The following is a 27,997-nucleotide window of genomic DNA, read 5'->3' as shown; positions in this document are numbered from 1 at the left end:
GTCGGGGGAAGCTCGCCACCCGGGAACGCTGCCGGTGGGAGGGCACTGCGGGTGGAGGAGGCCTGCAGGGTGCAGGGCACTGCGGGGGAAGTTCGCAGCAGGGGCGAGGGGGGTCAGGTCCCGGGGGGTGCGAAGCTCACAGTCCTCAGCTCCCTTATCGCCGTGCTGGCTCCCGGCCAGGGACCTTGGACCCAGCCCAGGGCCCCCCCCCCGCCTTCCTCAAGTTAAAGTGTCAGTCCCTCCCGGCTCTTCCTCTTTCTGCACGGACTGGAGCCGTGCCGGAGCGGTGAGTGTCTGTGCCGAGCTCGGCCCGGCGCCCCTGCTCTCCCCTCCCCTCCCGGAGCTGGAAAAAGAGCCCACGAGCCCCGGCTGCCAGCCCCCCCGGCTGTAACCACTAGCCCCCACTGCCCTCCCCGAGCAGGTGGAGGAACCCATGAGCCCTGGCTGGCAGCCCCCCCCCCAACCACTCGCCCCCACTGCCCTCCCCGAGCAGGTGGAGGAACCCATGAGCCCTGGCTGGCAGCCCCCCCCCACTCTAACCACTCGCCCCCACTGCCCTCCCCGAGCAGGTGGAGGAACCCATGAGCCCTGGCTGGCAGCCCCCCCCCACTCTAACCACTCGCCCCCACTCCCCTCTCTAAGCTGGGGGAGAGAACCCAGGAGTCCTGGCTGCCACGCCCCCCCCCCCGCTCTACCCACTAGCCCCCACTGTCCTCCCTCAGCTGGGGGAGAGACCCCAGGAGTCCTGGCTCCCAGCCTCCCCTCTAACCACTAGCCCCCACTGCCCTCTCTAAGCTGGGGTGGCAGGCCAGGAGACCTGGCTGCCACACCCCCCTGCTCTAACCACTAGCCCCCACTGCCCTCCCAGAGCTGGGGGAGAGAACCCAGGAGTCCTGCTCTGACCACTAGCCCCCGCTTCCCTCTATAAACAGGTGACAGGCCAGGCGTCCTGCCCTGACCACTAGCCCCTGCTCCCCTCTCTGTGCCAGGGAAGGAAGGGGAGTCCCGCCAGGCTGCTCCCCCGTCCCCCCGCGGTCGGAGGCGCGGCGCCCGCCGGTGGGGGGAAGGCCCCGAGTGCCCCCTAACGCCGTCTCCCCCCAGCCATGGCGCCCCCCACGCCCTACGCCCCGGCCCCGGCGGCGGAGGCCCCGGTGAAGCTGCAGCGGGAGATCTCGCTGCTGAGCGGCATCTGCCTCATCGTGGGCAACATGATCGGCTCGGGCATCTTCGTCTCGCCCAAGGGGGTGCTGCTGCACAGTGCGTCCTACGGGCTGGCCCTGGCCGTGTGGGCCGTGGGCGGCCTCTTCTCCGTCTTCGGGGCCCTGTGCTACGCCGAGCTGGGCACCACCGTGGGCAAGTCGGGGGCCAGCTACGCCTACATCCTGGAGGCCTTCGGGGGGCTGGCGGCCTTCGTCCGCCTCTGGGCCTCCCTGCTCATCATCGAACCCACCAGCCAGGCCGTCATCGCCCTGACCTTCGCCAGCTACATGGTGCAGCCGGTCTTCCCCACCTGCGCCGGGCCCTATGCCGCCCACCGCCTGCTGGCCGCCGCCTGCATCTGTGAGGGGCAGGGCTGGGGGGCAGGGGCGAGGGGCACAGGCCGGGAGGTGGGAGCAAGGGGCACTGGCAGGCTTGGGGGGCAGGGGCTGCGGGGCGGGAGCGAGGGGCACAGGCAGGGGCAGGGGGTAGGAGCTGGGGGCAGATGCTGTGGGGTAGGAGTGAGGAGCACTGTCAGGGCTGTGGGGAGCACCTACAGGCCTGGGGGGCAGAGGCTGCGGGGGGACCCGACCAGACTGGGGGGCAGGGGCTGTGGGGGGCACCGGCAGGGCTGGGGGGCAGGGGCTGCGGGGGGACCCGACCAGACTGGGGGGCAGGGGCTGTGGGGGGCACCGGCAGGGCTGGGGGGCAGGGGCTGTGGGGCGGGAGGGGCACCGAATTCCCTGCCTGTCCCTCCCATCCGCTGCCCGGCCCCCCCAAGGCTGTGGGAGCCCCCCGGCTAGGGAAGGGCCCGGGGGTCTCCCCCCGTGCTGACCCCCGGGCGTGGGGCCGGGTGGGGTCAGGCCGCAGGGAGCGGCTGGGCTCAGCTGACGGCGCCGGGGCTGAGTCGGCGAATCTCAGCCGGATCCAGCCGCCGGAAAACGCCGAGTCAGGCCCCCGATTGCACCAGCGCTTCCCGCAGCCCGGCCCGGGGGGACCGGGGGGCACAGCCCGGCGCGGGGGGGCCGGGGGGCACAGCCCAGCGCGAGGGGGCCGGGGGGGCACAGCCCGGCACGGGGGGGCCAGGGGGGCCGGGGGGGCCCAGTTGTGTGTGGGCCCGGCTGGGAGGGGTCCGGGCTCGGCTCGGGCATCCCGGCGGCGAGACACGCCCTGCCCCCCCCCCCGGCGCCGAGCCGCCGGCCCCCCCACCCAGTCACAACAGGCGGCGAGAGCTCAAGGTGAACCGGAGCGAGACGAAAACAACAAGGAGGGAGCCTGGCGCCGGAGCCAGGGGAGAGGCCGCGGCTCCCGGCTCTAACCCCTGGGCCCCGCCACCCCCGGCTCTAACCCCCGGGCCCCGCCGCGCCCCCCCGGCTCTAACCCCTGGGCCCCCCCGCCCCCCCCGGCTCTAACCCCTGGGCCCTGCCACCCCCGGCTCTAACCCCCGGGCCCCGCCGCGCCCCCCCGGCTCTAACCCCTGGGCCCCGCCGCGCCCCCCCGGCTCTAACCCCTGGGCCCTGCCACCCCCGGCTCTAACCCCCGGGCCCCGCCGCGCCCCCCCGGCTCTAACCCCTGGGCCCCGCCGCGCCCCCCCGGCTCTAACCCCTGGGCCCTGCCACCCCCGGCTCTAACCCCCGGGCCCCGCCGCGCCCCCCCGGCTCTAACCCCTGGGCCCCGCCCCCCCCGGCTCTAACCCCTGGGCCCCGCTACCCCCGGCTCTAACCCCTGGGCTCCGCCACCCCCTGGCTCTAACCACTGGGCCCCGCCGCCCCCCGGCTCTAGCCCCTGGGCCCCGCTGCCCCCTGGCTCTAACCCTTGGGCCCTGCCGCCCCCCCAGAGCCAGGGGAGAGCCCAGGCGTGCAGGGAGCTGGAGATGGAGCCTGCGGGGCCTGGCAGCGAAGTGGGTGGGTGGTGGGGGGCTGGGGGGAGCCGAGGGGCAGGGGGCGGCTCGGGGGGCAGCAGCTCTGGGCCTCACGTTCTCCCTGCGCCCCCCAGGCCTCCTGACCTTCGTCAACTGCGCCTACGTGAAGTGGGGGACGCGGGTGCAGGACGTCTCCACCTACGCCAAGCTGCTCGCCCTGCTGGCCCTCATCATCGCCGGCATCGTGCGCCTGGCGCAGGGTGAGGGCCTGCCCCACGGCCGCCCCTCCCTGCGCCCCACGGCCCCTGCTGTACTGCGCCCCACGGCCGCCCCTCCCCGCGCCCCACGGCCCCTGCTCTCCTGTGCCCCACGGCCGCCTCTCCCCGCGCCCCACGGCCGCCCCTCCCTGCGCCCCACGGCCCCTGCTCTCCTGTGCCCCACGGCCGCCCCTCCCCACGCCCCACGGCCCCTGCTGTACTGCGCCCCACGGCCGCCCCTCCCCGCGCCCCACGGCCCCTGCTGTACTGCGCCCCACGGCCGCCCCTCCCTGTGCCCCACGGCCGCCCCTCCCCGCGCCCCACGGCCCCTGCTGTACTGCGCCCCACGGCCGCCCCTCCCCGCGCCCCACGGCCCCTGCTCTCCTGTGCCCCACGGCCGCCCCTCCCCGCGCCCCACGGCCCCTGCTCTCCTGTGCCCCACGGCCGCCCCTCCCCGCGCCCCACGGCCCCTGCTCTCCTGTGCCCCACGGCCGCCCCTCCCCACGCCCCACGGCCCCTGCTGTACTGCGCCCCACGGCCACCCCTCCCCGCCCCGCCCCACGGCCGCCCCTCCCCGCGCCCCACGGCCCCTGCTGTACTGCGCCCCACGGCCGCCCCTCCCCGCGCCCCACGGCCCCTGCTCTCCTGTGCCCCACGGCCGCCCCTCCCCGCGCCCCACGGCCCCTGCTCTCCTGTGCCCCACGGCCGCCCCTCCCCGCGCCCCACGGCCCCTGCTCTCCTGTGCCCCACGGCCGCCCCTCCCCGCGCCCCACGGCCCCTGCTGTACTGCGCCCCACGGCCGCCCCTCCCCGCGCCCCACGGCCCCTGCTGTACTGCGCCCCACGGCCGCCCCTCCCCCGTGCCCCACGGCCGCCCCTCCCCGCGCCCCACGGCCCCTGCTGTACTGCGCCCCACGGCCGCCCCTCCCCGCGCCCCACGGCCCCTGCTCTCCTGTGCCCCACGGCCGCCCCTCCCCACGCCCCACGGCCCCTGCTGTACTGCGCCCCACGGCCACCCCTCCCCGCGCCCCACGGCCGCCCCTCCCCGCGCCCCACGGCCCCTGCTCTCCTGTGCCCCACGGCCGCCCCTCCCCGCGCCCCACGGCCCCTGCTCTCCTGTGCCCCACGGCCGCCCCTCCCCGCGCCCCATGGCCCCTGCTCTATTGCGCTCCCCAAGGCAACCCCACAGCCCTTCCCCACCCCTCGGCCCCTCCCCAAGGTCCCTCCCCTCGCCCCCTCTCACCCTCCTCACGGCCCCTGCTCTACTGCGCCCCACATCCACCCCGCACCCTGCCCCGTGGCCCCTCCCCAAGTCCCACGGCCACCTCTCGCCCCGCCCCACGGTCCCTGCTCTACCGCGCCCCCCAAAGCTGCCCCAATGCCCCTCACCCCACCTCGCAGCCCCATCTACAGCGCATCCCCCACACCCGCCCCATGGCCCCTCACCCCCCCCCCACTGCTGCCCCGCAGCCCAGTGACTCCCCCTCCCTGCCCCCAGGACACACCGCGCACTTCGCCGACCCCTTTGCGGGCTCCTCGCTGGACGTGGGCGACATGGCGCTGGCCCTGTACTCCGCCCTCTTCTCCTACTCGGGCTGGGACACCCTCAACTTCGTCACCGAGGAGATCAAGGACCCCGAGCGGTGGGTGCTGCCCGGGCCCCGGAGCCGAGGGCCCCCAGTGCGGAGGGCCCGGGCTTTGCGAGCCCTTGGGTGCCCCACATCCTCAGGGGGGTTAACCCCACAGGCATGTGCGCTGCAAGCCCGTCTGGGGGGCAGGATGGGGGGCCCCCAGGGTCAGTGGGTGGGAAGGACGGGGAGGGGTGGGGGGCCGGATGAAGGTGGGGGGGGACTGGGAGAAGCGGGGAGCCGTGGGGCTGTGGGGGGCAGGACGAAGGTGGGGGGGGACCAGGAGGGGCGGGGGGCCGTGGGGGGCAGGACGAAGGCGGGGGGCCCAGGGTCAGCGGGCGGGGGGGCTGTGGGGGGCAGGACAAAGGTGGGGGCCCAGGCTCAGCGGGCGGGGGGGCTGTGGGGGGCAGGACGAAGGCGGGGGGCCCAGGGTCAGCGGGCGGGGGGGCCGTGGGGGGCAGGACGAAGGCGGGGGCCCAGGCTCAGCGGGCGGGGGGGCCGTGGGGGGCAGGACGAAGGCGGGGGCCCAGGCTCAGCGGGCGGGGGGGCTGTGGGGGGCAGGACAAAGGCGGGGGCCCAGGGTCAGCGGGCGGGGGGGCCGTGGGGGGCAGGACGAAGGCAGGGGGCCCAGGCTCAGCGGGCGGGGGGGCCGTGGGGGGCAGGACGAAGGCGGGGGCCCAGGCTCAGCGGGCGGGGGGGCCGTGGGGGGCAGGACGAAGGCGGGGGGCAGGGTCAGCGGGCGGGGGGGCTGTGGGGGGCAGGACGAAGGCGGGGGGCCCAGGGTCAGCGGGCGGGGGGCTGTGGGGGGCAGGACAAAGGTGGGGGCCCAGGCTCAGCGGGCGGGGGGGGCTGTGGGGGGCAGGACGAAGGCGGGGGGCCCAGGGTCAGCGGGCGGGGGGGCCGTGGGGGGCAGGACGAAGGCGGGGGCCCAGGCTCAGCGGGCGGGGGGGCCGTGGGGGGCAGGACGAAGGCGGGGGCCCAGGCTCAGCGGGCGGGGGGGCTGTGGGGGGCAGGACAAAGGCGGGGGCCCAGGGTCAGCGGGCGGGGGGGCCGTGGGGGGCAGGACGAAGGCAGGGGGCCCAGGCTCAGCGGGCGGGGGGGCCGTGGGGGGCAGGACGAAGGCGGGGGCCCAGGCTCAGCGGGCGGGGGGGCCGTGGGGGGCAGGACGAAGGCGGGGGCCCAGGGTCAGCGGGCGGGGGGGCCGTGGGGGGCAGGACGAAGGCGGGGGGCCCAGGGTCAGCGGGCGGGGGGGGCTGTGGAGGGCAGGACGAAGGCGGGGGCCCAGGCTCAGCTGGCGGGGGGGCCGTGGGGGGCAGGACGAAGGCGGGGGCCCAGGCTCAGCGGGCGGGGGGGGCCATGGGGGGCAGGACGAAGGCGGGGGCCCAGGCTCAGCGGGCGGGGGGTCGTGGGGGGCAGGACGAAGGCGGGGGGCAGGGTCAGCGGGCAGGACGAAGGCGGGGCCCAGGCTCAGCGGGCGGGGGGGCCGTGGGGGGCAGGACGAAGGCGGGGGCCCAGGCTCAGCGGGTGGGAAGGACCGGGAGGGTGGGGGGCCGTGGGGGGCAGGACGAAGGCGGGGGGCAGGCGGGACCCAGCGGCTGGGCCCTGACCCCCCCGTGCAGGAACCTGCCGCTGGCCATCGGGGTGTCCATGCCGGTGGTGACGACCATTTACCTGCTGACCAACGTGGCCTATTACACCGTCCTGGCGCCCCACGAGCTGCTGGCCAGCGACGCCGTGGCCGTGGTGAGTGCCCGGCCTGGGGGGGGAGTGGGGGGCTGCCCCCCTCCCGGGCTCTCATCCCCCCTCTCCCCCAGAGCTTCGCCGACCGCGTCTTCGGCGTCTTCAACTGGACCATCCCGCTGGCCGTGGCCTTGTCCTGCTTCGGGGGCCTCAACGCCTCCATCCTGGCCGCCTCCAGGTACGCGCCCCCCGGCCCACGGCCCCCCCCGCCCCAGAGCCCCCCCACGGCTCCTCCCTCACCCCCTGCTCTGCCCCAGGCTGTTCTTCGTGGGCTCGCGGGAGGGGCACCTGCCCGACGCCCTCTGCATGATCCACGTGGAGCGATTCACGCCCGTGCCGGCCCTGCTCTTCAACGTGAGTCCTCGTGCCACGGCCTGTGCCATTCCCCGTGGGGCGGCACACCACAGCCATGGGGGGAGGGCCACGGCCCGTGCCATTCCCCGTGGGGCGGCACACCACAGCCATGGGGGGAGGGCCACGGCCCGTGCCATTCCCCGTGGGGCGGCACACCACAGCCATGGGGGGAGGGCCACGGCCCGTGCCATTCTCCGTGGGGCGGCACACCACAGCCATGGGGGGAGGGCCACGGCCCGTGCCATTCCCCGTGGGGGGGACACACCACAGCCATGGGGGGAGGGCCACGGCCCGTACCATTCCCCGTGGGGCGGCACACCACAGCCATGGGGGGAGGGCCACGGCCCGTACCATTCCCCGTGGGGCAGCACACCACAGCCATGGGGGGAGGGCCATGGGTCGCACCATTCCCCGTGGGGCGGCACACCACAGCCATGGGGGGAGGGCCACGGCCCATGCCATTCTCCGTGGGGCGGCACACCACAGCCATAGGGGGAGGGCCACGGCCCGTGCCATTCTCCGTGGGGCAGCACACCACAGCCATGGGGGGAGGGCCACGGCCCGTGCCATTCTCCGTGGGGCAGCACACCACAGCCATGGGGGGAGGGCCACGGCCCGTGCCATTCTCCGTGGGGCAGCACACCACAGCCATGGGGGGAGGGCCACGGCCCGTACCATTCCCCATGGGGGAGCACACCACAGCCATAGGGGGAGGGCCATGGGTCGCACCATTCCCCATGGGGGGGCACACCACAGCCATAGGGGGAGGGCCGTGGATCGCACCATTCCCCGTGGGGGGAGGCACACCACAGCCATAGGGGGAGAGCCACAGCCCACACTGTTCCCCGTGGGGGGAGGGCCATGGGTCGCACCGTTCCCCGTGGGGGGGCACACCACAGCCACAGGGGGAGGGCCAGGATCTGCACCAGTCGCAGGAGGGCCACGGGCCACACTAGTGCCCCACATGGGGGAGGGGTCCCACGGCAGTGGGCTACCGGAGATACCATCCAGCATGGGGGAGGAACGGGGCTGTGCAAGGAACCACACCAGACCCCGGGAGAGTCCATTTTTCCTGGCGCCCCATTGGTGGATCCATGCAATAGGCTCAACTATTTGCTTGAAGTCCTTGGGCAGGGTCCGGGGTGGGTCCGTTCCCCCCTCTCTTGAGGGTGTCCCATGGAACAGTCCATCGCTATGCCCATGGGGAGGGGAGTGCACGGCCCTGCTTGTCCCACGGGTCAGTCCATTCCCGTCTGGTGGGGGGGGTGTTGTCTCACAGGTCAGTCCATTCCCCTGTCTTGGGAAGGGTGGATTGTCCCACAGGTCAGTCTATTCCTATCTCAGGAGGGGGGATTGTCCCACGGGTCAGTCCATCCCTGTGTCTGGGGGGGCGGGGAGAAATTGTCCCATGGGTCAGTCCATTCCTGTGTCTCAGGGGTGTGTGTGTGAAGGGTGCTTGTCCCACGGGTCAATCCATTCCTGTCTCAGGAGGGGTGAATTGTCCCACGGGTCAGTCCATTCCTGTCTTGGGGGTGTGTGTGCTGTTGTCCCACGAGTCAGTCCATTCTCCTGTCGGGGGGGTGTGTGTGTGTGTGTGTGTGTGTGTGTTGCCTCACGGGTCAGTCCATTCCCCTGTCTTGGAGGGGTGGGTTGTCCCACGGGGCAGCCCATGGTCCTGACGGGGGTGTCCCCGTCCCGCAGGGGGCCATGGCTCTGATCTACCTCTGCGTGGAGGACATCTTCCAGCTCATCAACTACTACAGCTTCAGCTACTGGTTCTTCGTGGGCCTGTCCATCGCCGGGCAGCTCTACCTGCGCTGGAAGGAGCCCGACAGGCCCCGCCCCCTCAAGGTAAGGCCCCGCCCCCGCAAGGTAAGGCCCCGCCCCCTCAAGGTAAGGCCCCGCCCCCTCAAGGTAAGGCCCTGCCTGCCCCCCCGCGAGGGCTCACGCCCGCCTGTCTCCCCAGCTCAGCATCGTCTTCCCGGTGTTCTTCTGCCTCTGCACCGTGTTCCTGGTGGCCGTGCCGCTGTACACGGACACGCTCAGCTCACTCATCGGCATCGGCATCGCGCTCTCCGGCCTGCCCGTCTACTTCCTGCTGGTGCGGGGGCCCGGCTCCCACCGCCCCCGCTGGCTGCGGGGGGCCGCGGGTAAGTGAGGCCCTGGCGGCGCCCCCCCCCCCGCCTCTGCCCCCCGACCTGGCGGTGCCCCCCGCTCCTACCCTGCAGACCCTGCCCCCCACAGCCCTGGCGGCGCCCCCCCCCTCCCTGCCTCTGCCCCCCGACCTGGCGGTGCCCCCCGCTCCTACCCTGCAGACCCTGCCCCCCCCAGCCCTGGCGGCGCCCCCCCCCTCCCTGCCTCTGCCCCCCAACCTGGCGGTGCCCCTCGCTCCTACCCTGCAGACCCTGCCCCCCCCAGCCCTGGCGGTGCCCCCCTCCCTCCCTGCCTCTGCCCTCCGAACTGGCGGTGCCCCTCGCTCCTACCCTGCAGACCCTGCCCCCCCCAGCCCTGGCGGTGCCCCCCTCCCTCCCTGCCTCTGCCCCCCGACCTGGCGGTGCCCCTCGCTCCTACCCTGCAGACCCTGCCCCCCCCAGCCCTGGCGGCGCCCCCCCTCCTCCCTGCCTCTGCCCCCCGACCTGGCGGCGCCCCTCGCTCCTACCCTGCAGACCCTGCCCCCCCCAGCCCTGGCGGTGCCCCCCTCCCCTCCCTGCCTCTGCCCCCCGACCTGGCGGTGCCCCTCGCTCCTACCCTGCAGACCCTGCCCCCCACATCCCCACCTCTTGCTCCCACCCCCCATCCCCACTCACCCCCCCGCTCTCTCCGCAGCCGGGGCCTCGCGCTACATCCAGCTGCTCTGCCGCTCCGTGGTGACGGAGCTGGACCCCAACGACGTTCGCCCCAAGTCCCAGTGACGGAGCCAGCGGGGGAGGGGAGGCCCTGCACCTCCCCCGACACTCCCCCGAAACCAACTCTCCCCCGTAACTTATTGGCCCCGTGGGCCCTGGCGGCAGCTGCTACAAATAAACCAGCATCACTCCAGCCACGGCCGGCTCTGGGCGTCGGGTGTCTGCCCCCCAGAACCCCCCTTCTCCCCCGGCCCCCCAAGCAGAAGGCAGCCCCCATGCGCTGCGCCCCAGAGCCCCCTGTGCCTCCCGTCCCCCCACCTGGGACTCACCCCCTGAAATTCGCTGCCCCCTGAACCCCGGCACAGGCCCCAGGTGCCCCCACCCTTGCGCCCCAGTGGTAGAGTCTGAAGCAGGCCCCCCCCGTCAATCCAACGCCAGGCCCTGGGGGGCAACGGGTCCTTTATTGGCTCACAGAGTCCGGTGGGGGGGGGGTTAGTGCCTCCTGGGGCATCAGCCGAGCGTGTCCTGCCAGGGCCTCTTTCGGGGGGTGCTGGGGGCGCCGGCCCCGCCCTCCTTCTGCTGCAAGGGGTTGTGGGAGAACGTCTGACGCAGGGGGCCTGTGGGGGAGACGGGGCAGGAGTTAGAGGGGGACCCCGCAGCCCAGCCCCAGGGGAGCCGGGCGCCAGGGGGGAGGGGCTAGAGGGGACCCCGCGGCCCAGCCCCAGGGGAGCCGGGAGCCCGGGAGGGAGGGGCTAGAGGGGGACCCCGCGGCCCAGCCCCAGGGGAGCCGGGAGCCCGGGGGGGAGAAGCTAGAGGGGGACCCCGCGGCCCAGCCCCAGGGGAGCCGGGCGCCAGGGGGGAGGGGCTAGAGGGGGACCCCGCAGCCCAGCCCCAGGGGAGCCGGGAGCCCGGGGGGGAGAAGCTAGAGGGGGACCCCGCGGCCCAGCCCCAGGGGAGCCGGGAGCCCGGGGGGGAGGGGCTAGAGGGGACCCCGCAGCCCAGCCCCAGGGGAGCCGGGAGCCCGGGGGGGAGGGGCTAGAGGGGACCCCGCGGCCCAGCCCCAGGGGAGCCGGGAGCCCGGGGGGGAGGGGCTAGAGGGGACCCCGCAGCCCAGCCCCAGGGGAGCCGGGTGCTCGGGGGGGGGAGGGGCTAGAGGGGACCCCGCGGCCCAGCCCCAGGGGAGCCGGGCGCCGGGGGGAGGGGCTAGAGGGGACCCCGCGGCCCAGCCCCAGGGGAGCCGGGTGCTCGGGGGGGGGGAGGGGCTAGAGGGGACCCCGCGGCCCAGCCCCAGGGGAGCCGGGCGCCAGGGGGGAGGGGCTAGAGGGGACCCCGCAGCCCAGCCCCAGGGGAGCCGGGGGGAGGGGCTAGAGGGGACCCCGCGGCCCAGCCCCAGGGGAGCCGGGCGCCGGGGGGAGGGGCTAGAGGGGACCCCGCAGCCCAGCCCCAGGGGAGCCGGGCGCCAGGGGGGAGGGGCTAGAGGGGACCCCGCGGCCCAGCCCCAGGGGAGCCGGGTGCTCGGGGGGGGGAGGGGCTAGAGGGGACCCCGCGGCCCAGCCCCAGGGGAGCCGGGCGCCGGGGGGAGGGGCTAGAGGGGACCCCGCGGCCCAGCCCCAGGGGAGCCGGGAGCCCGGGGGGGAGGGGCTAGAGGGGACCCCGCGGCCCAGCCCCAGGGGAGCCGGGGGGAGGGGCTAGAGGGGACCCCGCGGCCCAGCCCCAGGGGAGCCGGGCGCCGGGGGGAGGGGCTAGAGGGGACCCCGCAGCCCAGCCCCAGGGGAGCCGGGTGCTCGGGGGGGGGAGGGGCTAGAGGGGACCCCGCGGCCCAGCCCCAGGGGAGCCGGGCGCCGGGGGGAGGGGCGGGTACAGACCTCTCTTGGCCAGGGCCAGGTGGTGTTTGATGCGGTGCTCGCGCTCCTCCAGCTGCCGGGCGAGCTGCATGTCCCTCCAGCCTGCGGGGGGAGGCCGGCGTGAGCCCCGCCCGCGAACCCCAGGCCCCCCCCCGCTCCCCCTGCCCGCAAGCCCCAGGCCCCCCCGCTCCCCCCCCGCCCGCGAGCCCCAGGCCCCCCCCCGCTCCCCCTGCCCGCAAGCCCCAGGCCCCCCCCCCGCTCCCCCCCGCCCGCAAGCCCCAGGCCCCCCCCAGCCCGTGTGCCCCAGGCCCCCCCCCGCCCGCAAGCCCCAGGCCCCCCCCAGCCCGTGTGCCCCAGGCCCCCCCCCGCTTCCCCCCGCCCGCAAGCCCCAGGCCCCCCCAGGCCCCCCGCAGCCCATGTGCCCCAGGCCCCCCCCCGCTGCCCCCGCCCGCGTGCCCCAGGCCCCCCCCGCCCGCGTGCCCCAGGCCCCCCCGGCGGGTCACTCACCGGTGCGCAGGCCGTCCAGGAAGCCCTGCTTGGAGGCCAGCGCGGCCGGGGGGGGCGCGACGCGCTCGGGGATGCGGAGCCGGGTGCGGACGGCCGGGATGCGCAGGAGCCCGACTTGCACCAGCGAGAAGAGGTTGGAGGTGAGCCAGTAGGTGAAGATGGCCTGGGGCAGACGGCAGGGTCATGGCGGAGCGGGGGGAAGGGGGGAGGGGCGGGCGCCCCCCGAGCATGTGTGGCCCCCCCCACCCCGCGCCCGGCTCTCACCGTGGGGAAGCTGATGGTCAGCGGCAGAATCACCAGCGGCATCACCCGGAAAACCATCTTCACCCCCTTCAGGTTGGGGTTGTGCACCCCGGACTCCACCCCCAGCTGCGGGGAACGGGGGGGGGGGGGTTAGAGACACATCTGGCCCCCAGACACAGCGCCCCTCCCCCTGGACTCCACCCCCAGCTGCGGGGAACGGGGGGGGGGGGGTTAGAGACACATCTGGCCCCCAGACACAGCGCCCCTCCCCCCGGACTCCACCCCCAGCTGCGGGGAACGGGGGGGGGGGTTAGAGACACATCTGGCCCCCAGACACAGCGCCCCTCCCCCTGGACTCCACCCCCAGCTGCGGGGAACGGGGGGGGGGGTTAGAGACACATCTGGCCCCCAGACACGGCGCCCCTCCCCCCGGACTCCACCCCCAGCTGCGGGGAACGGGGGGGGGGGGTTAGAGACACATCTGGCCCCCAGACACGGCGCCCCTCCCCCCGGACTCCACCCCCAGCTGCGGGGAACGGGGGGGGGGTTAGAGACACATCTGGCCCCCAGACACGGCGCCCCTCCCCCCGGACTCCACCCCCAGCTGCGGGGAACGGGGGGGGGGGTTAGAGACACATCTGGCCCCCAGACACGGCGCCCCTCCCCCCGGACTCCACCCCCAGCTGGGGGAACGGGGGGGGGGTTAGAGAGACATCCGGCCCCCAGACACGACGCCCCTCCCCCTGGACTCCACCCCCAGCTGCGGGGAACGGGGGGGGGGTTAGAGACACATCCGGCCCCAGACACAGCGCCCCTCCCCCCGGACTCCACCCCCAGCTGCGGGGAACGGGGGGGGGGGTTAGAGACACATCTGGCCCCCAGACACGGCGCCCCTCCCCCCGGACTCCACCCCCAGCTGCGGGGAACGGGGGGGGGGGGGTTAGAGACACATCTGGCCCCCAGACACGGCGCCCCTCCCCCCGGACTCCACCCCCAGCTGCGGGGAACGGGGGGGGGGGTTAGAGACACATCTGGCCCCCAGACACGGCGCCCCTCCCCCCGGACTCCACCCCCAGCTGCGGGGAACGGGGGGGGGGGTTAGAGACACATCTGGCCCCCAGACACGGCGCCCCTCCCCCCGGACTCCACCCCCAGCTGCAGGGAACGGGGGGGGGGGGGTTAGAGACACATCTGGCCCCCAGACACGGCGCCCCTCCCCCCGGACTCCACCCCCAGCTGCGGGGAACGGGGGGGGGGTTAGAGACACATCTGGCCCCCAGACACGGCGCCCCTCCCCCCGGACTCCACCCCCAGCTGCGGGGAACGGGGGGGGGGTTAGAGACACATCTGGCCCCCAGACACGGCGCCCCTCCCCCCGGACTCCACCCCCAGCTGGGGGAACGGGGGGGGGTTAGAGAGACATCCGGCCCCCAGACACGACGCCCCTCCCCCTGGACTCCACCCCCAGCTGCGGGGAACGGGGGGGGGGGTTAGAGACACATCCGGCCCCAGACACAGCGCCCCTCCCCCGGACTCCACCCCCAGCTGCGGGGAACGGGGGGGGGTTAGAGAGACATCCGGCCCCAGACATGGCGCCCCTCCCCCCGGACTCCACCCCCAGCTGGGGGAACGGGGGGGGGGGTTAGAGACACATCCGGCCCCCAGACACGACGCCCCTCCCCCGGACTCCACCCCCAGCTGCGGGGAACGGGGGGGGGGGTTAGAGACACATCCGGCCCCCAGACACGACGCCCCTCCCCCCGGACTCCACCCCCAGCTGCGGGGAACGGGGGGGGGGGGGTTAGAGACACATCTGGCCCCCAGACACGACGCCCCTCCCCCCGGACTCCACCCCCAGCTGCGGGGAACGGGGGGGGGGGGGTTAGAGACACATCTGGCCCCCAGACACGACGCCCCTCCCCCTGGACTCCACCCCCAGCTGCGGGGAACGGGGGGGGGGGTTAGAGACACATCTGGCCCCCAGACACGACGCCCCTCCCCCCGGACTCCACCCCCAGCTGCGGGGAACGGGGGGGGGGGGTTAGAGACACATCCGGCCCCCAGACACGACGCCCCTCCCCCCGGACTCCACCCCCAGCTGCGGGGAACGGGGGGGGGGGTTAGAGACACATCTGGCCCCCAGACACGACGCCCCTCCCCCTGGACTCCACCCCCAGCTGCGGGGAACGGGGGGGGGGGGTTAGAGACACATCCGGCCCCCAGACACGACGCCCCTCCCCCCGGACTCCACCCCCAGCTGGGGGAACGGGGGGGGGGGGGGTTAGAGACACATCTGGCCCCCAGACACGGCGCCCCTCCCCCTGGACTCCACCCCCAGCTGCGGGGAACGGGGGGGGGGTTAGAGAGACATCCGGCCCCAGACACAGCGCCCCTCCCCCTGGACTCCACCCCCAGCTGCGGGGAACGGGGGGGGGGGGGTTAGAGAGACATCCGGCCCCAGACACAGCGCCCCTCCCCCTGGACTCCACCCCCAGCTGCGGGGAACGGGGGGGGGGGTTAGAGAGACATCCGGCCCCAGACACAGCGCCCCTCCCCCCGGACTCCACCCCCAGCTGCGGGGAACGGGGGGGGGGGGGTTAGAGAGACATCCGGCCCCAGACACGGCGCCCCTCCCCCCGGACTCCACCCCCAGCTGCGGGGAACGGGGGGGGGGGGGTTAGAGAGACATCCGGCCCCCAGACACGGCGCCCCCTCCGCCCGCATCCGCGCCACCCCACCGACACTTGCTGGAGCCTTTGCCCGGGGCAGACACTGGGCTTTATTTATTGTAGGACCTTCAGAAATGCCCTCGCCAGCGGGATTCAGCCACCAAACGGCTCTTTGTTTACTGTAGGGCCTACAGAATTACTGCAACACCCAAATGGCCCTTTGTTTACTGCAGGCCCTATACTAATTACTGTAGCGGAGCCAAACGGCCCTCTGTTCATTCCCTGTCTACCATATTATTGTAGGCCCTACACTAATGTCATTCTCCGGCGGGCGCACGCCGTTCCAGGCAGTGAGTACAGCAGCCCCGCTGCTCTTTGTTTATTGCAGGCCCTAGAGTATTTGCCTCCCTCCCGGGGGCTGCGCTGCGGGTTTTCAGGCCCTACCCACCTCCAGGATCACCCACATGCTGGCCGTGGTGACGAGGGGCAGGACGTAGAAGGGGTCGGCCGCCGTCAGATCCACGAACCACCAGAGGCCCCCGCTCTGCATGCTGGGCACGGGCAGGGAGGCCATCTCCCGCAGCGCGATGAAGAACGAGATGAAGATGGGGGCCTGGAGCAGGGGCAGACGGGAGTCAGAGCCGTGTGGACACAGGGGGGCTGTGGGGCGGGAGCAAGGGGCACCGGCAGGGCTGGGGGGCAGGGGCTGCGGGGCAGGAGAGAGGGGCACTGGCAGAGCTGGGGGGCGGGGGCTGCGGGGCAGGAGCGAGGGGCACTGGGAGGGCTGGGGGGCAGGGGCTGCGGGGCAGGAGCGAGGGGCACTGGCAGGGCTGGGGGGCAGGGGCTGCGGGGCAGGAGCGAGGGGCACTGGCAGGGCTGGGGGGCAGGGGCTGCGGGGCAGGAGCGAGGGGCACTGGCAGGGCTGGGGGGCAGGGGCTGCGGGGCAGGAGCGAGGGGCACTGGCAGGGCTGGGGGGCAGGGGCTGCGGGGCAGGAGCGAGGGGCACTTGCAGGGTTGGGGGGCAGGGGCTGAGGGGCAGGAGCGAGGGGCACCGGCAGGGCTGGGGGGCAGGGGCTGCGGGGCAGGAGCGAGGGGCACTTGCAGGGTTGGGGGGCAGGGCCTGCGGGGCAGGAGCGAGGGGCACTGGCAGGGTTGGGGGGCAGGGGCTGCGGGGCAGAAGTGAGGGGCAGGGCCAGGGCGTAGGGGCTGCATGGCGGGAGGAAGGGGCACCGGCAGAGCTGGGGGGCAGGGGCCGCGGGGTGGGTCCGAGGGGCAGGGCCGGGGGGGTAGGTGCTATGGGCAGTGGCAGGGTTGGGGGGCAGGGCCGGGGGGCAGGTGCTATGGGCAGTGGCAGGGTTGGGGGGCAGGGGCTGCAGGGGTGGGCCTGAGGGGCAGGGCTGGGGGACAGGTCTGTGGGGCAGGGCCGGGGGGCAGGTGCTATGGGCAGTGGCAGGGTTGGGGGGCAGGGGCTGCAGGGGTGGGCCTGAGGGGCAGGGCTGGGGGACAGGTCTGTGGGGCAGGGCCGGGGGGCAGGTGCTATGGGCAGTGGCAGGGTTGGGGGGCAGGGGCTGCAGGGGTGGGCCTGAGGGGCAGGGCTGGGGGACAGGTCTGTGGGGCAGGGCCGGGGGGCAGGTGCTATGGGCAGTGGCAGGGTTGGGGGGCAGGGCCGGGGGGCAGGGTTGGGGGGCAGGGGCTGCAGGGGTGGGCCTGAGGGGCAGGGCTGGGGGACAGGTCTGTGGGGCAGGGCCGGGGGGCAGGTGCTATGGGCAGTGGCAGGGTTGGGGGGCAGGGGCTGCAGGGGTGGGCCTGAGGGGCAGGGCTGGGGGACAGGTCTGTGGGGCAGGGCCGGGGGGCAGGTGCTATGGGCAGTGGCAGGGTTGGGGGGCAGGGGCTGCAGGGGTGGGCCTGAGGGGCAGGGCTGGGGGACAGGTCTGTGGGGCAGGGCCGGGGGGCAGGAGCGAGGGGCAGTGGCAGGGTTGGGGGGCAGGGGCTGTGGGGTGGGGGCATGAGGGGCAGCGACAGGGTTGAGGGCACCGGCGGGGCTGGGGGGCAGGGGATGCGGGGCGGGCGGGAGGGGCACTGTCAAGGACGTGGGCGGGGCCTGAGGCAGGGGGCGGGGCCTCACCTGGACGAGGGGCACCAGGAAGCCCCGCAGCGGGTTGATGTCATTGGCCTTCTGGTAGAGGATGAGGTCCGAATGCGCCTTGGCGACTGATGGGAGACGAGGAGGAGGAGTTATGGGCGGGGCTAAGGCCTCTGGCCCCGCCCAGCCAGTCCCAGGCCCCTCCCCCATGTCTCCACCTTCTCTCAAGTCCCTGTGCCACACCGCCCCCCGGCCTCCGTCTCGGGACGCCACCCTCCAAGACACAAGACCCTCCCCCTCCCGCTAGCCCCACCCCTTGGCCCCTCCCCCTCTCACTAGCCCCACCCCTTGGCCCCTCCCCCTCCCCCTGGCTCCGCCCCTCACACTCAAACTTGTTGCTGGAGCGCCGGGCGTCCTGCATGCGCTCGGTCAGCCGGCTGATCTCGGGCATGTGGTTGTTCAGCTTGGCCGCCTCCCGCTGCCCCTTCACGATGAGCGGGAACACGAGGCAGCGCGCCGCCACCGTGCCTGGGGGGAGAGGTACCCACGATGCACTGCGCTGAGCGCTACCCAGCATGCACTGCACCGGCCAGCCCTGCCTGGGGGGGGGTACCCACGATGCACTGCGCTGAGCGCTACCCAGCATGCACTGCACCGGCCAGCCCTGCCTGGGGGGAGAGGTACCCACGATGCACTGCGCTGAGCGCTACCCAGCATGCACTGCACCGGCCAGCCCTGCCTGGGGGGAGAGGTACCCACGATGCACTGCGCTGAGCGCTACCCAGCATGCACTGCACCGGCCGGTCCTGCCTGGGGGAGAGGTACCCACGATGCACTGCACTGAGCACTACCCAGCATGCACTGCACCGGCCGGTCCTGCCTGGGGGGAGGTACCCACGATGCACTGCGATGAGCACTACCCAGCATGCACTGCACCGGCCGGTCCTGCCTGGGGGGAGAGGTACCCACGATGCACTGCGATGAGCACTACCCAGCATGCACTGCACCGGCCGGTCCTGCCTGGGGGGAGAGGTACCCACGATGCACTTCGCTGAGCGCTACCCAGCATGCACTGCACCGGCCGGCCCTGCCTGGGGGGAGAGGTACCCAGGATGCACTGCGCTGAGCGCTACCCAGCATGCACTGCACCGGCCGGTCCTGCCTGGGGGGGAGGTACCCACGATGCAGTGCGCTGAGCGCTACCCAGCATGCACTGCACCGGCCGGTCCTGCCTGGGGGGAGAGGTACCCACGATGCACTGCGCTGAGCGCTACCCAGCATGCACTGCACCGGCCAGCCCTGCCTGGGGGGAGGTACCCACGATGCACTGCGCTGAGCGCTACCCAGCATGCACTGCACCGGCCGGTCCTGCCTGGGGGGAGAGGTACCCACGATGCACTGCACTGAGCACTACCCAGCATGCACTGCACCGGCCGGTCCTGCCTGGGGGGAGGTACCCACGATGCACTGCGATGAGCACTACCCAGCATGCACTGCACCGGCCGGTCCTGCCTGGGGGGAGAGGTACCCACGATGCACTGCGATGAGCACTACCCAGCATGCACTGCACCGGCCGGCCCTGCCTGGGGGGAGAGGTACCCACGATGCACTGCGCTGAGCGCTACCCAGCATGCACTGCACCGGCCAGCCCTGCCTGGGGGGAGAGGTACCCACGATGCAGTGCGCTGAGCGCTACCCAGCATGCACTGCACCGGCCGGTCCTGCCTGGGGGGAGAGGTACCCACGATGCACTGCGCTGAGCGCTACCCAGCATGCACTGCACCGGCCAGCCCTGCCTGGGGGGAGAGGTACCCACGATGCACTGCGCTGAGCACTACCCAGCATGCACTGCACCGGCCGGTCCTGCCTGGGGGGAGAGGTACCCACGATGCACTGCACTGAGCACTACCCAGCATGCACTGCACCGGCCGGTCCTGCCTGGGGGGAGGTACCCACGATGCACTGCGATGAGCACTACCCAGCATGCACTGCACCGGCCGGTCCTGCCTGGGGGGAGAGGTACCCACGATGCACTGCGATGAGCACTACCCAGCATGCACTGCACCGGCCGGTCCTGCCTGGGGGGAGAGGTACCCACGATGCACTTCGCTGAGCGCTACCCAGCATGCACTGCACCGGCCGGCCCTGCCTGGGGGGAGAGGTACCCAGGATGCACTGCGCTGAGCGCTACCCAGCATGCACTGCACCGGCCGGTCCTGCCTGGGGGGAGGTACCCACGATGCACTGCGCTGAGCGCTACCCAGCATGCACTGCACCGGCCGGTCCTGCCTGGGGGAGAGGTACCCACGATGCACTGCGCTGAGCGCTACCCAGCATGCACTGCACCGGCCAGCCCTGCCTGGGGGGAGGTACCCACGATGCACTGCGCTGAGCGCTACCCAGCATGCACTGCACCGGCCGGTCCTGCCTGGGGGGGAGGTACCCACGATGCAGTGCGCTGAGCGCTACCCAGCATGCACTGCACCGGCCGGTCCTGCCTGGGGGGAGAGGTACCCACGATGCACTGCGCTGAGCGCTACCCAGCATGCACTGCACCGGCCGGCCCTGCCTGGGGGGAGAGGTACCCACGATGCACTGCGCTGAGCGCTACCCAGCATGCACTGCACCGGCCAGCCCTGCCTGGGGGGAGGTACCCACGATGCACTGCGCTGAGCGCTACCCAGCATGCACTGCACCGGCCGGCCCTGCCTGGGGGAGAGGTACCCACGATGCACTGCGCTGAGCGCTACCCAGCATGCACTGCACCGGCCGGCCCTGCCTGGGGGGAGAGGTACCCACGATGCACAGCGCTGAGCGCTACCCAGCATGCACTGCACCGGCCGGTCCTGCCTGGGGGAGAGGTACCCACGATGCACTGCGCTGAGCGCTACCCAGCATGCACTGCACCGGCCGGTCCTGCCTGGGGGGAGGTACCCACGATGCACTGCGCTGAGCGCTACCCAGCATGCACTGCACCGGCCGGTCCTGCCTGGGGGAGAGGTACCCACGATGCACTGCGCTGAGCACTACCCAGCATGCACTGCACCGGCCGGTCCTGCCGGGGGGGAGAGGTACCCACGATGCACTGCGCTGAGCGCTACCCAGCATGCACTGCACCGGCCGGTCCTGCCTGGGGGGAGGTACCCACGATGCACTGCGCTGAGCGCTACCCAGCATGCACTGCACCGGCCGGTCCTGCCTGGGGGAGAGGTACCCACGATGCACTGCGCTGAGCGCTACCCAGCATGCACTGCACCGGCCGGTCCTGCCTGGGGGGAGGTACCCACGATGCACTGCGCTGAGCGCTACCCAGCATGCACTGCACCGGCCGGTCCTGCCTGGGGGAGAGGTACCCACGATGCACTGCGCTGAGCGCTACCCAGCATGCACTGCACCGGCCGGTCCTGCCTGGGGGGAGAGGTACCCACGATGCACAGCGCTGAGCGCTACCCAGCATGCACTGCACCGGCCGGCCCTGCCTGGGGGAGAGGTACCCACGATGCACTGCGCTGAGCACTACCCAGCATGCACTGCACCGGCCGGTCCTGCCTGGGGGGAGGTACCCACGATGCACTGCGCTGAGCGCTACCCAGCATGCACTGCACCGGCCGGTCCTGCCTGGGGGGAGAGGTACCCACGATGCACTGCGCTGAGCGCTACCCAGCATGCACTGCACCGGCCGGTCCTGCCTGGGGGGAGGTACCCACGATGCACTGCGCTGAGCCAGCACGGTACCCACAATGCCCCACGAGGCCGACCCACAGCCCCCCCGTTCCCGCAGGCCCCTCACCGGCCACGATGGCCCCCCACCAGGGCAGGTCCAGCCCCACGTGCAGCGACTCCAGCACGTTCTGGATCAGCCCCACGGGCGTGTAAGAGCCCAGCCCCAGCGCCTCCAGCCCCAGCTCCGGCGCCTCCAGCTCCGGCAGCCCCCCCTCGGGCACGGCACCCCCCGGGGGTGGGGGCGAGATGGCCGCGGGGGGCAGCACCTGTGGGGAGGTGACAATGAGACAGCAGTGCCCCCCATGCAACTCCTGCCCCCCGCCCTGCCGGTGCCCCTCGCTCCTGCCCCGCAGCCCCTGCCCCCCCGCCCTGCCGGTGCCCCTCGCTCCTGCCCCGCAGCCCCTGCCCCCCAACCCTGCCGGTGCCCCTCGCTCCTGCCCCGCAGCCCCTGCCCCCCCGCCCTGCCGGTGCCCCTCGCTCCTGCCCCGCAGCCCCTGCCCCCCAACCCTGCCGGTGCCCCTCGCTCCTGCTCCGCAGCCCCTGCCCCCCAGCCCTGCCGGTGCCCCTCGCTCCTGCCCCGCAGCCCCTGCCCCCCAACCCTGCCGGTGCCCCTCGCTCCTGCTCCGCAGCCCCTGCCCCCCCGCCCTGCCGGTGCCCCTCGCTCCTGCCCCGCAGCCCCTGCCCCCCAACCCTGCCGGTGCCCCTCGCTCCTGCCCCGCAGCCCCTGCCCCCCCGCCCTGCCGGTGCCCCTCGCTCCTGCCCCGCAGCCCCTGCCCCCCAACCCTGCCGGTGCCCCTCGCTCCTGCTCCGCAGCCCCTGCCCCCCAGCCCTGCCGGTGCCCCTCGCTCCTGCCCCGCAGCCCCTGCCCCCCAACCCTGCCGGTGCCCCTCGCTCCTGCTCCGCAGCCCCTGCCCCCCCGCCCTGCCGGTGCCCCTCGCTCCTGCCCCGCAGCCCCTGCCCCCCAGCCCTGCCGGTGCCCCTCGCTCCTGCCCCGCAGCCCCTGCCCCCCCGCCCTGCCGGTGCCCCTCGCTCCTGCCCCACAGCCCCTGCCCCCCCACCCTGCCGGTGCCCCTCGCTCCTGCCCCGCAGCCCCTGCCCCCCAGCCCTGCCGGTGCCCCTCGCTCCTGCCCCACAGCCCCTGCCCCACAGCTCTGCCGGTGCCCCTCGCTCCTGCCCCACAGCCCCTGCCCCCCCGCCCTGCCGGTGCTCCTCGCTCCTGCCCCACAGCCCCTGCCCCCCCGCCCTGCCGGTGCCCCTCGCTCCTGCCCCACAGCCCCTGCCCCCCAACCCTGCCGGTGCCCCTCGCTCCTGCCCCACAGCCCCTGCCCCCCAGCCCTGCCGGTGCCCCTCGCTCCTGCCCCACAGCCCCTGCCCCACAGCTCTGCCAGTGCCCCTCACTCTTTCCCCGCAGCTCCTGCCCCCCCGCCCTGCCGGTGCCCCTCGCTCCTGCCCCACAGCCCCTGCCCCCCCACCCTGCCGGTGCCCCTCGCTCCTGCCCCGCAGCCCCTGCCCCCAGCCCTGCCGGTGCCCCTCGCTCCTGCCCCACAGCCCCTGCCCCACAGCTCTGCCGGTGCCCCTCGCTCCTGCCCCACAGCCCCTGCCCCCCCCGCCCTGCCGGTGCTCCTCGCTCCTGCCCCACAGCCCCTGCCCCCCCGCCCTGCCGGTGCCCCTCGCTCCTGCCCCACAGCCCCTGCCCCCCCAACCCTGCCGGTGCCCCTCGCTCCTGCCCCACAGCCCCTGCCCCCCAGCCCTGCCGGTGCCCCTCGCTCCTGCCCCACAGCCCCTGCCCCACAGCTCTGCCAGTGCCCCTCACTCTTTCCCCGCAGCTCCTGCCCCCCCGCCCTGCCGGTGCCCCTCGCTCCTGCCCCTCAGCCCCTGCCCCCCAGCCCTGCCAGTGCCCCTCGCTCCTGCCCCACAGCCCCTGCCAGTGCCCCTCGCTCCTTTCCCGCAGCTCCTGCCCCCCCGCCCTACCGGTGCCCCTCGCTCCTGCCCCACAGCCCCTGCCTCTCAGCTCTGCTGGTGCTCCCCGCCCTGCCGGTGCCCCTCGCTCCTGCCCCACAGCTCCCCCCCCCGCCCTGCCAGTGCCCCTCACTCCTGCCCCACAGCCCCTGCTTCCCAGCTCTGCTGGTGCTCCCCGCCCTGCCGGTGCCCCTCGCTCCTGCCCCACAGCCCCCACCTCTCCCGGTGCCCCTCGCTCCTGCCCCACAGCCCCTGCCCCCACCCTGCCACTGCCCCTCGCTCCTGTCCCACAGCCCCTGCCCCCACCCTGCCACTGCCCCTCGCTCCCACCCCACAGCCCCCGCCCTGTCGGTGCCCTCACCTGGGCAGGGGTCGCGGTGCTCTGGCTGCGGGCCAGGAGGGGCCGTAGGGCGCGGCTGGGGGGCGGTGCAGCCCCGTGGGGGGGGTGCTTACGGAGCCAGGCGGGGGAGGCGGCGCCCCTGTGAATCTGGGGGACAAATATGGGGGGAGTTGTGACCTTCTGACCTCCATTGACCTCTGAGGCAGGGTCACTCCCAGGAGGAGCTCTGAGTGGCGCCCCCGGACAGGAGGGGGGCCGGGGACTCGGAGCAAGGGGGCGGCTCCTAGCGGTGCCCCCCGGTCGCACGGGGACCAGCCCCACATCGGGCGTCTGGGGGTGGGCACAGGCCGGGCGGCGAGGCAGGGGCGGCCAATCCCTGGAATGAACGGGCGGGTCAAATGAACCCTGCGCCCCAGGCAGCGCCGCGATTGCTTGGCCCCGCGCACGGATCCGGCCCGGGCCCCAGGACCCGCCGGCCGGGAAAGGGGCGACTGAAGGGGGGGGCGCTCCTGCCCCACACACTGTGCCCGGGTCGGGCGCTGGCCACGGGCGCAGGGGGAGGCTAGTGAGCCAGGTGCAGCCAGTGGCGCGGGGCGCAGCAGGGGGCGCTGTCGGGCGATGCCGGAGGAGGGGGGGGGCGCAGCAGGGGGCGCTGTCGGGCGATGCCGGAGGAGGGGGGGGGGCGCAGCAGGGGGCGCTGTCGGGCGCTGGCCACGGGCGCAGGGGGGCGGGGCTAGTGAGCCAGGCGCAGCCAGGGGCGCGGGGGGGGCGCAGCAGGGGGCGCTGTCGGGCGATGCCGGAGGAGGGGGGGGGGCGCAGCAGGGGGCGCTGTCGGGCGATGCCGGAGGAGGGGGGGGGCGCAGCAGGGGGCGCTGTCGGGCGATGCCGGAGGAGGGGGGGGGCGCAGCAGGGGGCGCTGTCGGGCGATGCCGGAGGAGGGGGGGGGCGCAGCAGGGGGCGCTGTCGGGCGATGCCGGAGGAGGGGGGGGGCGCAGCAGGGGGCGCTGTCGGGCGATGCCGGAGGAGGGGGGGGGGTGCAGCAGGGGGCGCTGTCGGGCGATGCCGGAGGAGGGGGGGGGCGCAGCAGGGGGCGCTGTCGGGCGATGCCGGAGGAGGGGGGGGCGCAGCAGGGGGCGCTGTCGGGCGATGCCGGAGGAGGGGGGGGGGGCGCAGCAGGGGGCGCTGTCGGGCGATGCCGGAGGAGGAGGGGGGGGCGCAGCAGGGGGCGCTGTCGGGCGATGCCGGAGGAGGGGGGGGGCGCAGCAGGGGGCGCTGTCGGGCGATGCCGGAGGAGGGGGGGGGGCGCAGCAGGGGGCGCTGTCGGGCGATGCCGGAGGAGGGGGGGGGCGCAGCAGGGGGCGCTGTCGGGCGATGCCGGAGGAGGGGGGGGCGCAGCAGGGGGCGCTGTCGGGCGATGCCGGAGGAGGGGGGGGGCGCAGCAGGGGGCGCTGTCGGGCGATGCCGGAGGAGGGGGGGGGCGCAGCAGGGGGCGCTGTCGGGCGATGCCGGAGGAGGGGGGGGCGCAGCAGGGGGCGCTGTCGGGCGATGCCGGAGGAGGGGGGGGGCGCAGCAGGGGGCGCTGTCGGGCGATGCCCGGAGGAGGGGGGGGGCGCAGCAGGGGGCGCTGTCGGGCGATGCCGGAGGAGGAGGGGGGCGCAGCAGGGGGCGCTGTCGGGCGATGCCGGAGAAGGGGGGAGGCGCAGCAGGGGGCGCTGTCGGGCGATGCCGGAGGAGGAGGGGGCGCAGCAGGGGGCGCTGTCGGGCGGTGCCCGGAGGAGGGGGGGGGGCGCAGCAGGGGGCGCTGTCGGGCGATGCCGGAGGAGGGGAGGGGCGCAGCAGGGGGCGCTGTCGGGCGATGCCGGAGGAGGGGGGGGGCGCAGCAGGGGGCGCTGTCGGGCGATGCCGGAGGAGGGGGGGGCGCAGCAGGGGGCGCTGTCGGGCGGTGCCCGGAGGAGGGGGGGGGGGCGCAGCAGGGGGCGCTGTCGGGCGATGCCGGAGGAGGGGGAGGGGCGCAGCAGGGGGCGCTGTCGGGCGATGCCGGAGGAGGGGGGGGGCGCAGCAGGGGGCGCTGTCGGGCGATGCCGGAGGAGGGGGGGGGGGCGCAGCAGGGGGCGCTGTCGGGCGATGCCGGAGGAGGGGGGGGCGCAGCAGGGGGCGCTGTCGGGCGATGCCGGAGGAGGGGGGGGGCGCAGCAGGGGGCGCTGTCGGGCGGTGCCGGAGGAGGGGGGGGGCGCAGCAGGGGGCGCTGTCGGGCGATGCCGGAGGAGGGGGGGGCGCAGCAGGGGGCGCTGTCGGGCGATGCCGGAGGAGGGGGGGGGCGCAGCAGGGGGCGCTGTCGGGCGATGCCGGAGGAGGGGGGGGGGGGCGCAGCAGGGGGCGCTGTCGGGCGATGCCGGAGGAGGGGGGGGGGGGCGCAGCAGGGGGCGCTGTCGGGCGATGCCGGAGGAGGGAGGGGGGCGCAGCAGGGGGCGCTGTCGGGCGATGCCGGAGGAGGGAGGGGGGCGCAGCAGGGGGCGCTGTCGGGCGATGCCGGAGGAGGGGGGGGGTGCAGCAGGGGGCGCTGTCGGGCGATGCCGGAGGAGGGGGGGGCGCAGCAGGAGGCGCTGTCGGGCGATGCCCGGAGGAGGGGGGGGGGCGCAGCAGGGGGCGCTGTCGGGCGATGCCGGAGGAGGGGGGGGGGCGCAGCAGGGGGCGCTGTCGGGCGATGCCGGAGGAGGGGGGGGGCGCAGCAGGGGGCGCTGTCGGGCGATGCCCGGAGGAGGGGGGGGGCGCAGCAGGGGGCGCTGTCGGGCGATGCCGGAGGAGGGGGGGGGCGCAGCAGGGGGCGCTGTCGGGCGGTGCCGGAGGAGGGGGGGGGCGCAGCAGGGGGCGCTGTCGGGCGGTGCCGGAGGAGGGGGGGGGCGCAGCAGGGGGCGCTGTCGGGCGGTGCCGGAGGAGGGGGGGGGCGCAGCAGGGGGCGCTGTCGGGCGGTGCCCGAGGAGGGGGGGGGCGCAGCAGGGGGCGCTGTCGGGCGGTGCCGGAGGAGGGGGGGGGCGCAGCAGGGGGCGCTGTCGGGCGGTGCCGGAGGAGGGGGGGGGCGCAGCAGGGGGCGCTGTCGGGCGGTGCCGGAGGAGGGGGGGGGCGCAGCAGGGGGCGCTGTCGGGCGATGCCGGAGGAGGGGGGGGGCGCAGCAGGGGGCGCTGTCGGGCGATGCCGGAGGAGGGGGGGGGCGCAGCAGGGGGCGCTGTCGGGCGATGCCGGAGGAGGGGGGGGCGCAGCAGGGGGCGCTGTCGGGCGATGCCGGAGGAGGGGGGGGGCGCAGCAGGGGGCGCTGTCGGGCGATGCCGGAGGAGGGGGGGGCGCAGCAGGGGGCGCTGTCGGGCGATGCCGGAGGAGGGGGGGGGCGCAGCAGGGGGCGCTGTCGGGCGATGCCGGAGGAGGGGGGGGGCGCAGCAGGGGGCGCTGTCGGGCGATGCCGGAGGAGGGGGGGGGCGCAGCAGGGGGGCGCTGTCGGGCGATGCCGGAGGAGGGGGGGGCGCAGCAGGGGGCGCTGTCGGGCGATGCCGGAGGAGGGGGGGGGCGCAGCAGGGGGCGCTGTCGGGCGATGCCGGAGGAGGGGGGGGGCGCGGAGGAGGGGGGGGCGCAGCAGGGGGCGCTGTCGGGCGGTGCCGGAGGAGGGGGGGGGGGTGCAGCAGGGGGCGCTGTCGGGCGATGCCGGAGGAGGGGGGGGCGGGCAGCAGGGGGGGGGCGCAGCAGGGGGCGCTGTCGGGCGATGCCCGGAGGAGGGGGGGGGCGCAGCAGGGGGCGCTGTCGGGCGATGCCGGAGGAGGGGGGGGGGTGCAGCAGGGGGCGCTGTCGGGCGATGCCGGAGGAGGGAGGGGGGCGCAGCAGGGGGCGCTGTCGGGCGATGCCGGAGGAGGGGGGGGGCGCAGCAGGGGGGGGGCGCAGCAGGGGGCGCTGTCGGGCGATGCCGGAGGAGGGGGGGGCGCAGCAGGGGGCGCTGTCGGGCGATGCCGGAGGAGGGGGGGGGCGCAGCAGGGGGCGCTGTCGGGCGGTGCCGGAGGAGGGGGGGGGCGCAGCAGGGGGCGCTGTCGGGCGATGCCGGAGGAGGGGGGGGGCGCAGCAGGGGGCGCTGTCGGGCGATGCCCGGAGGAGGGGGGGGGGCGCAGCAGGGGGCGCTGTCGGGCGATGCCGGAGGAGGGGGGGGGGCGCAGCAGGGGGCGCTGTCGGGCGATGCCGGAGGAGGGGGGGGGCGCAGCAGGGGGCGCTGTCGGGCGATGCCCGGAGGAGGGGGGGGGGGCGCAGCAGGGGGCGCTGTCGGGCGATGCCGGAGGAGGGGGGGGCGCAGCAGGGGGCGCTGTCGGGCGATGCCGGAGGAGGGGGGGGCGCAGCAGGGGGCGCTGTCGGGCGATGCCGGAGGAGGGGGGGGCGCAGCAGGGGGCGCTGCCGGCGCGTTCACCGGCGGAACTCCCCGCCCCGTGGCGCCCCCCCCCCCGCAGAGGTCACGAGGGTACCGGGGCGGGGGGGGGGGGACCCCCCCTCCGGACCACGTGACCCCGCCCCCGAAGGGCATGGCCCCAGTGACGTCACGCGCCGCGCGGGCCGGGTCCTACCTGCGTGTGGAGCCCCCGGAGCAGCGGGAGCCCCCAGCCCCGTCCCGCCGCGCGCGCCGCCATCTTCGCCCGCCGAGAGCCGGCGCCGCGCCCGCCTTCTACGCAGGCGCAGTGCCCCGGTTGACGCCGCGGCGAGGCGGGGGCGGCCATGTTTG

The 27,997-nt window shown here is 75.6% G+C and overlaps 2 protein-coding genes across 5 annotated transcripts; one reads left to right on the top strand and one right to left on the bottom strand.

Annotated features, from left to right (window-relative positions):
* The first annotated feature begins 147 nt into the window (after nt 1–147).
* Nucleotides 148–10,500, top strand: SLC7A7 (solute carrier family 7 member 7). 4 transcript variants are annotated; one of them, XM_089774246.1, is made up of 10 exons: nt 148–286; nt 1,102–1,560; nt 3,193–3,318; nt 4,813–4,957; nt 6,562–6,685; nt 6,757–6,860; nt 6,940–7,036; nt 8,738–8,908; nt 8,951–9,186; nt 9,863–10,500. In XM_089774246.1, exons 2-10 carry the CDS (start codon nt 1,104–1,106, stop codon nt 10,233–10,235), a joined length of 1,833 nt encoding a protein of 610 aa, XP_089630372.1. In that variant the 5' UTR covers nt 148–286; nt 1,102–1,103; the 3' UTR covers nt 10,236–10,500. The 4 variants fall into 4 exon arrangements, with proteins under 4 accessions (XP_089630372.1, XP_089630374.1, XP_089630371.1 ...); XM_089774248.1 differs by having other exon boundaries at nt 8,738–8,887; nt 9,003–9,186; nt 9,863–10,079; XM_089774245.1 differs by lacking the exons at nt 148–286; nt 1,102–1,560 and adding an exon at nt 1,688–2,435.
* On the bottom strand, nt 10,325–27,997 carry OXA1L (OXA1L mitochondrial inner membrane insertase). Its single transcript, XM_075911996.2, has 10 exons — nt 27,843–27,997; nt 23,272–23,397; nt 21,019–21,217; nt 17,613–17,756; nt 17,271–17,356; nt 15,594–15,758; nt 12,498–12,602; nt 12,234–12,396; nt 11,748–11,828; nt 10,325–10,499 (listed from the first exon to the last, which is right to left on the bottom strand). The coding sequence occupies exons 1-10, from the start codon at nt 27,990–27,992 to the stop codon at nt 10,393–10,395; spliced, it is 1,326 nt and encodes a 441-aa protein (XP_075768111.2). The 5' UTR covers nt 27,993–27,997; the 3' UTR covers nt 10,325–10,392.

Source organism: Pelodiscus sinensis, chromosome 30 (assembly GCF_052426305.1).
Source record: "Pelodiscus sinensis isolate ZL-2025 chromosome 30, ASM5242630v1, whole genome shotgun sequence".
Lineage (NCBI taxonomy): Eukaryota > Metazoa > Chordata > Testudines > Trionychidae > Pelodiscus > Pelodiscus sinensis.
Note: the sequence above shows the minus strand (reverse complement) of the source record. Positions and strands in the feature narration are given on the sequence as shown.

Bases quoted from the DNA above. Each gene is read 5' to 3' on its own strand.
- SLC7A7 (XM_089774245.1), top strand. From the start codon at position 1,703: ATGCTGTGGGGTAGGAGTGAGGAGCACTGTCAGGGCTGTGGGGAGCAC. The intron at 6,861-6,939 runs GTACGCGCCCCC...GCTCTGCCCCAG, and splicing joins TCCATCCTGGCCGCCTCCAG to GCTGTTCTTCGTGGGCTCGC. The intron at 8,909-8,950 runs GTAAGGCCCCGC...CGCCCCCTCAAG, and splicing joins TAAGGCCCCGCCCCCGCAAG to GTAAGGCCCTGCCTGCCCCC.
- OXA1L (XM_075911996.2), bottom strand. From the start codon at position 27,992: ATGGCCGCCCCCGCCTCGCCGCGGCGTCAACCGGGGCACTGCGCCTGC. The intron at 11,829-12,233 runs GTGAGTGACCCG...CTCCCCCCGCAG, and splicing joins CCTGGACGGCCTGCGCACCG to GCTGGAGGGACATGCAGCTC. The intron at 10,500-11,747 runs GTCTGTACCCGC...TCTCCCCCACAG, and splicing joins CCTGGCCCTGGCCAAGAGAG to GCCCCCTGCGTCAGACGTTC.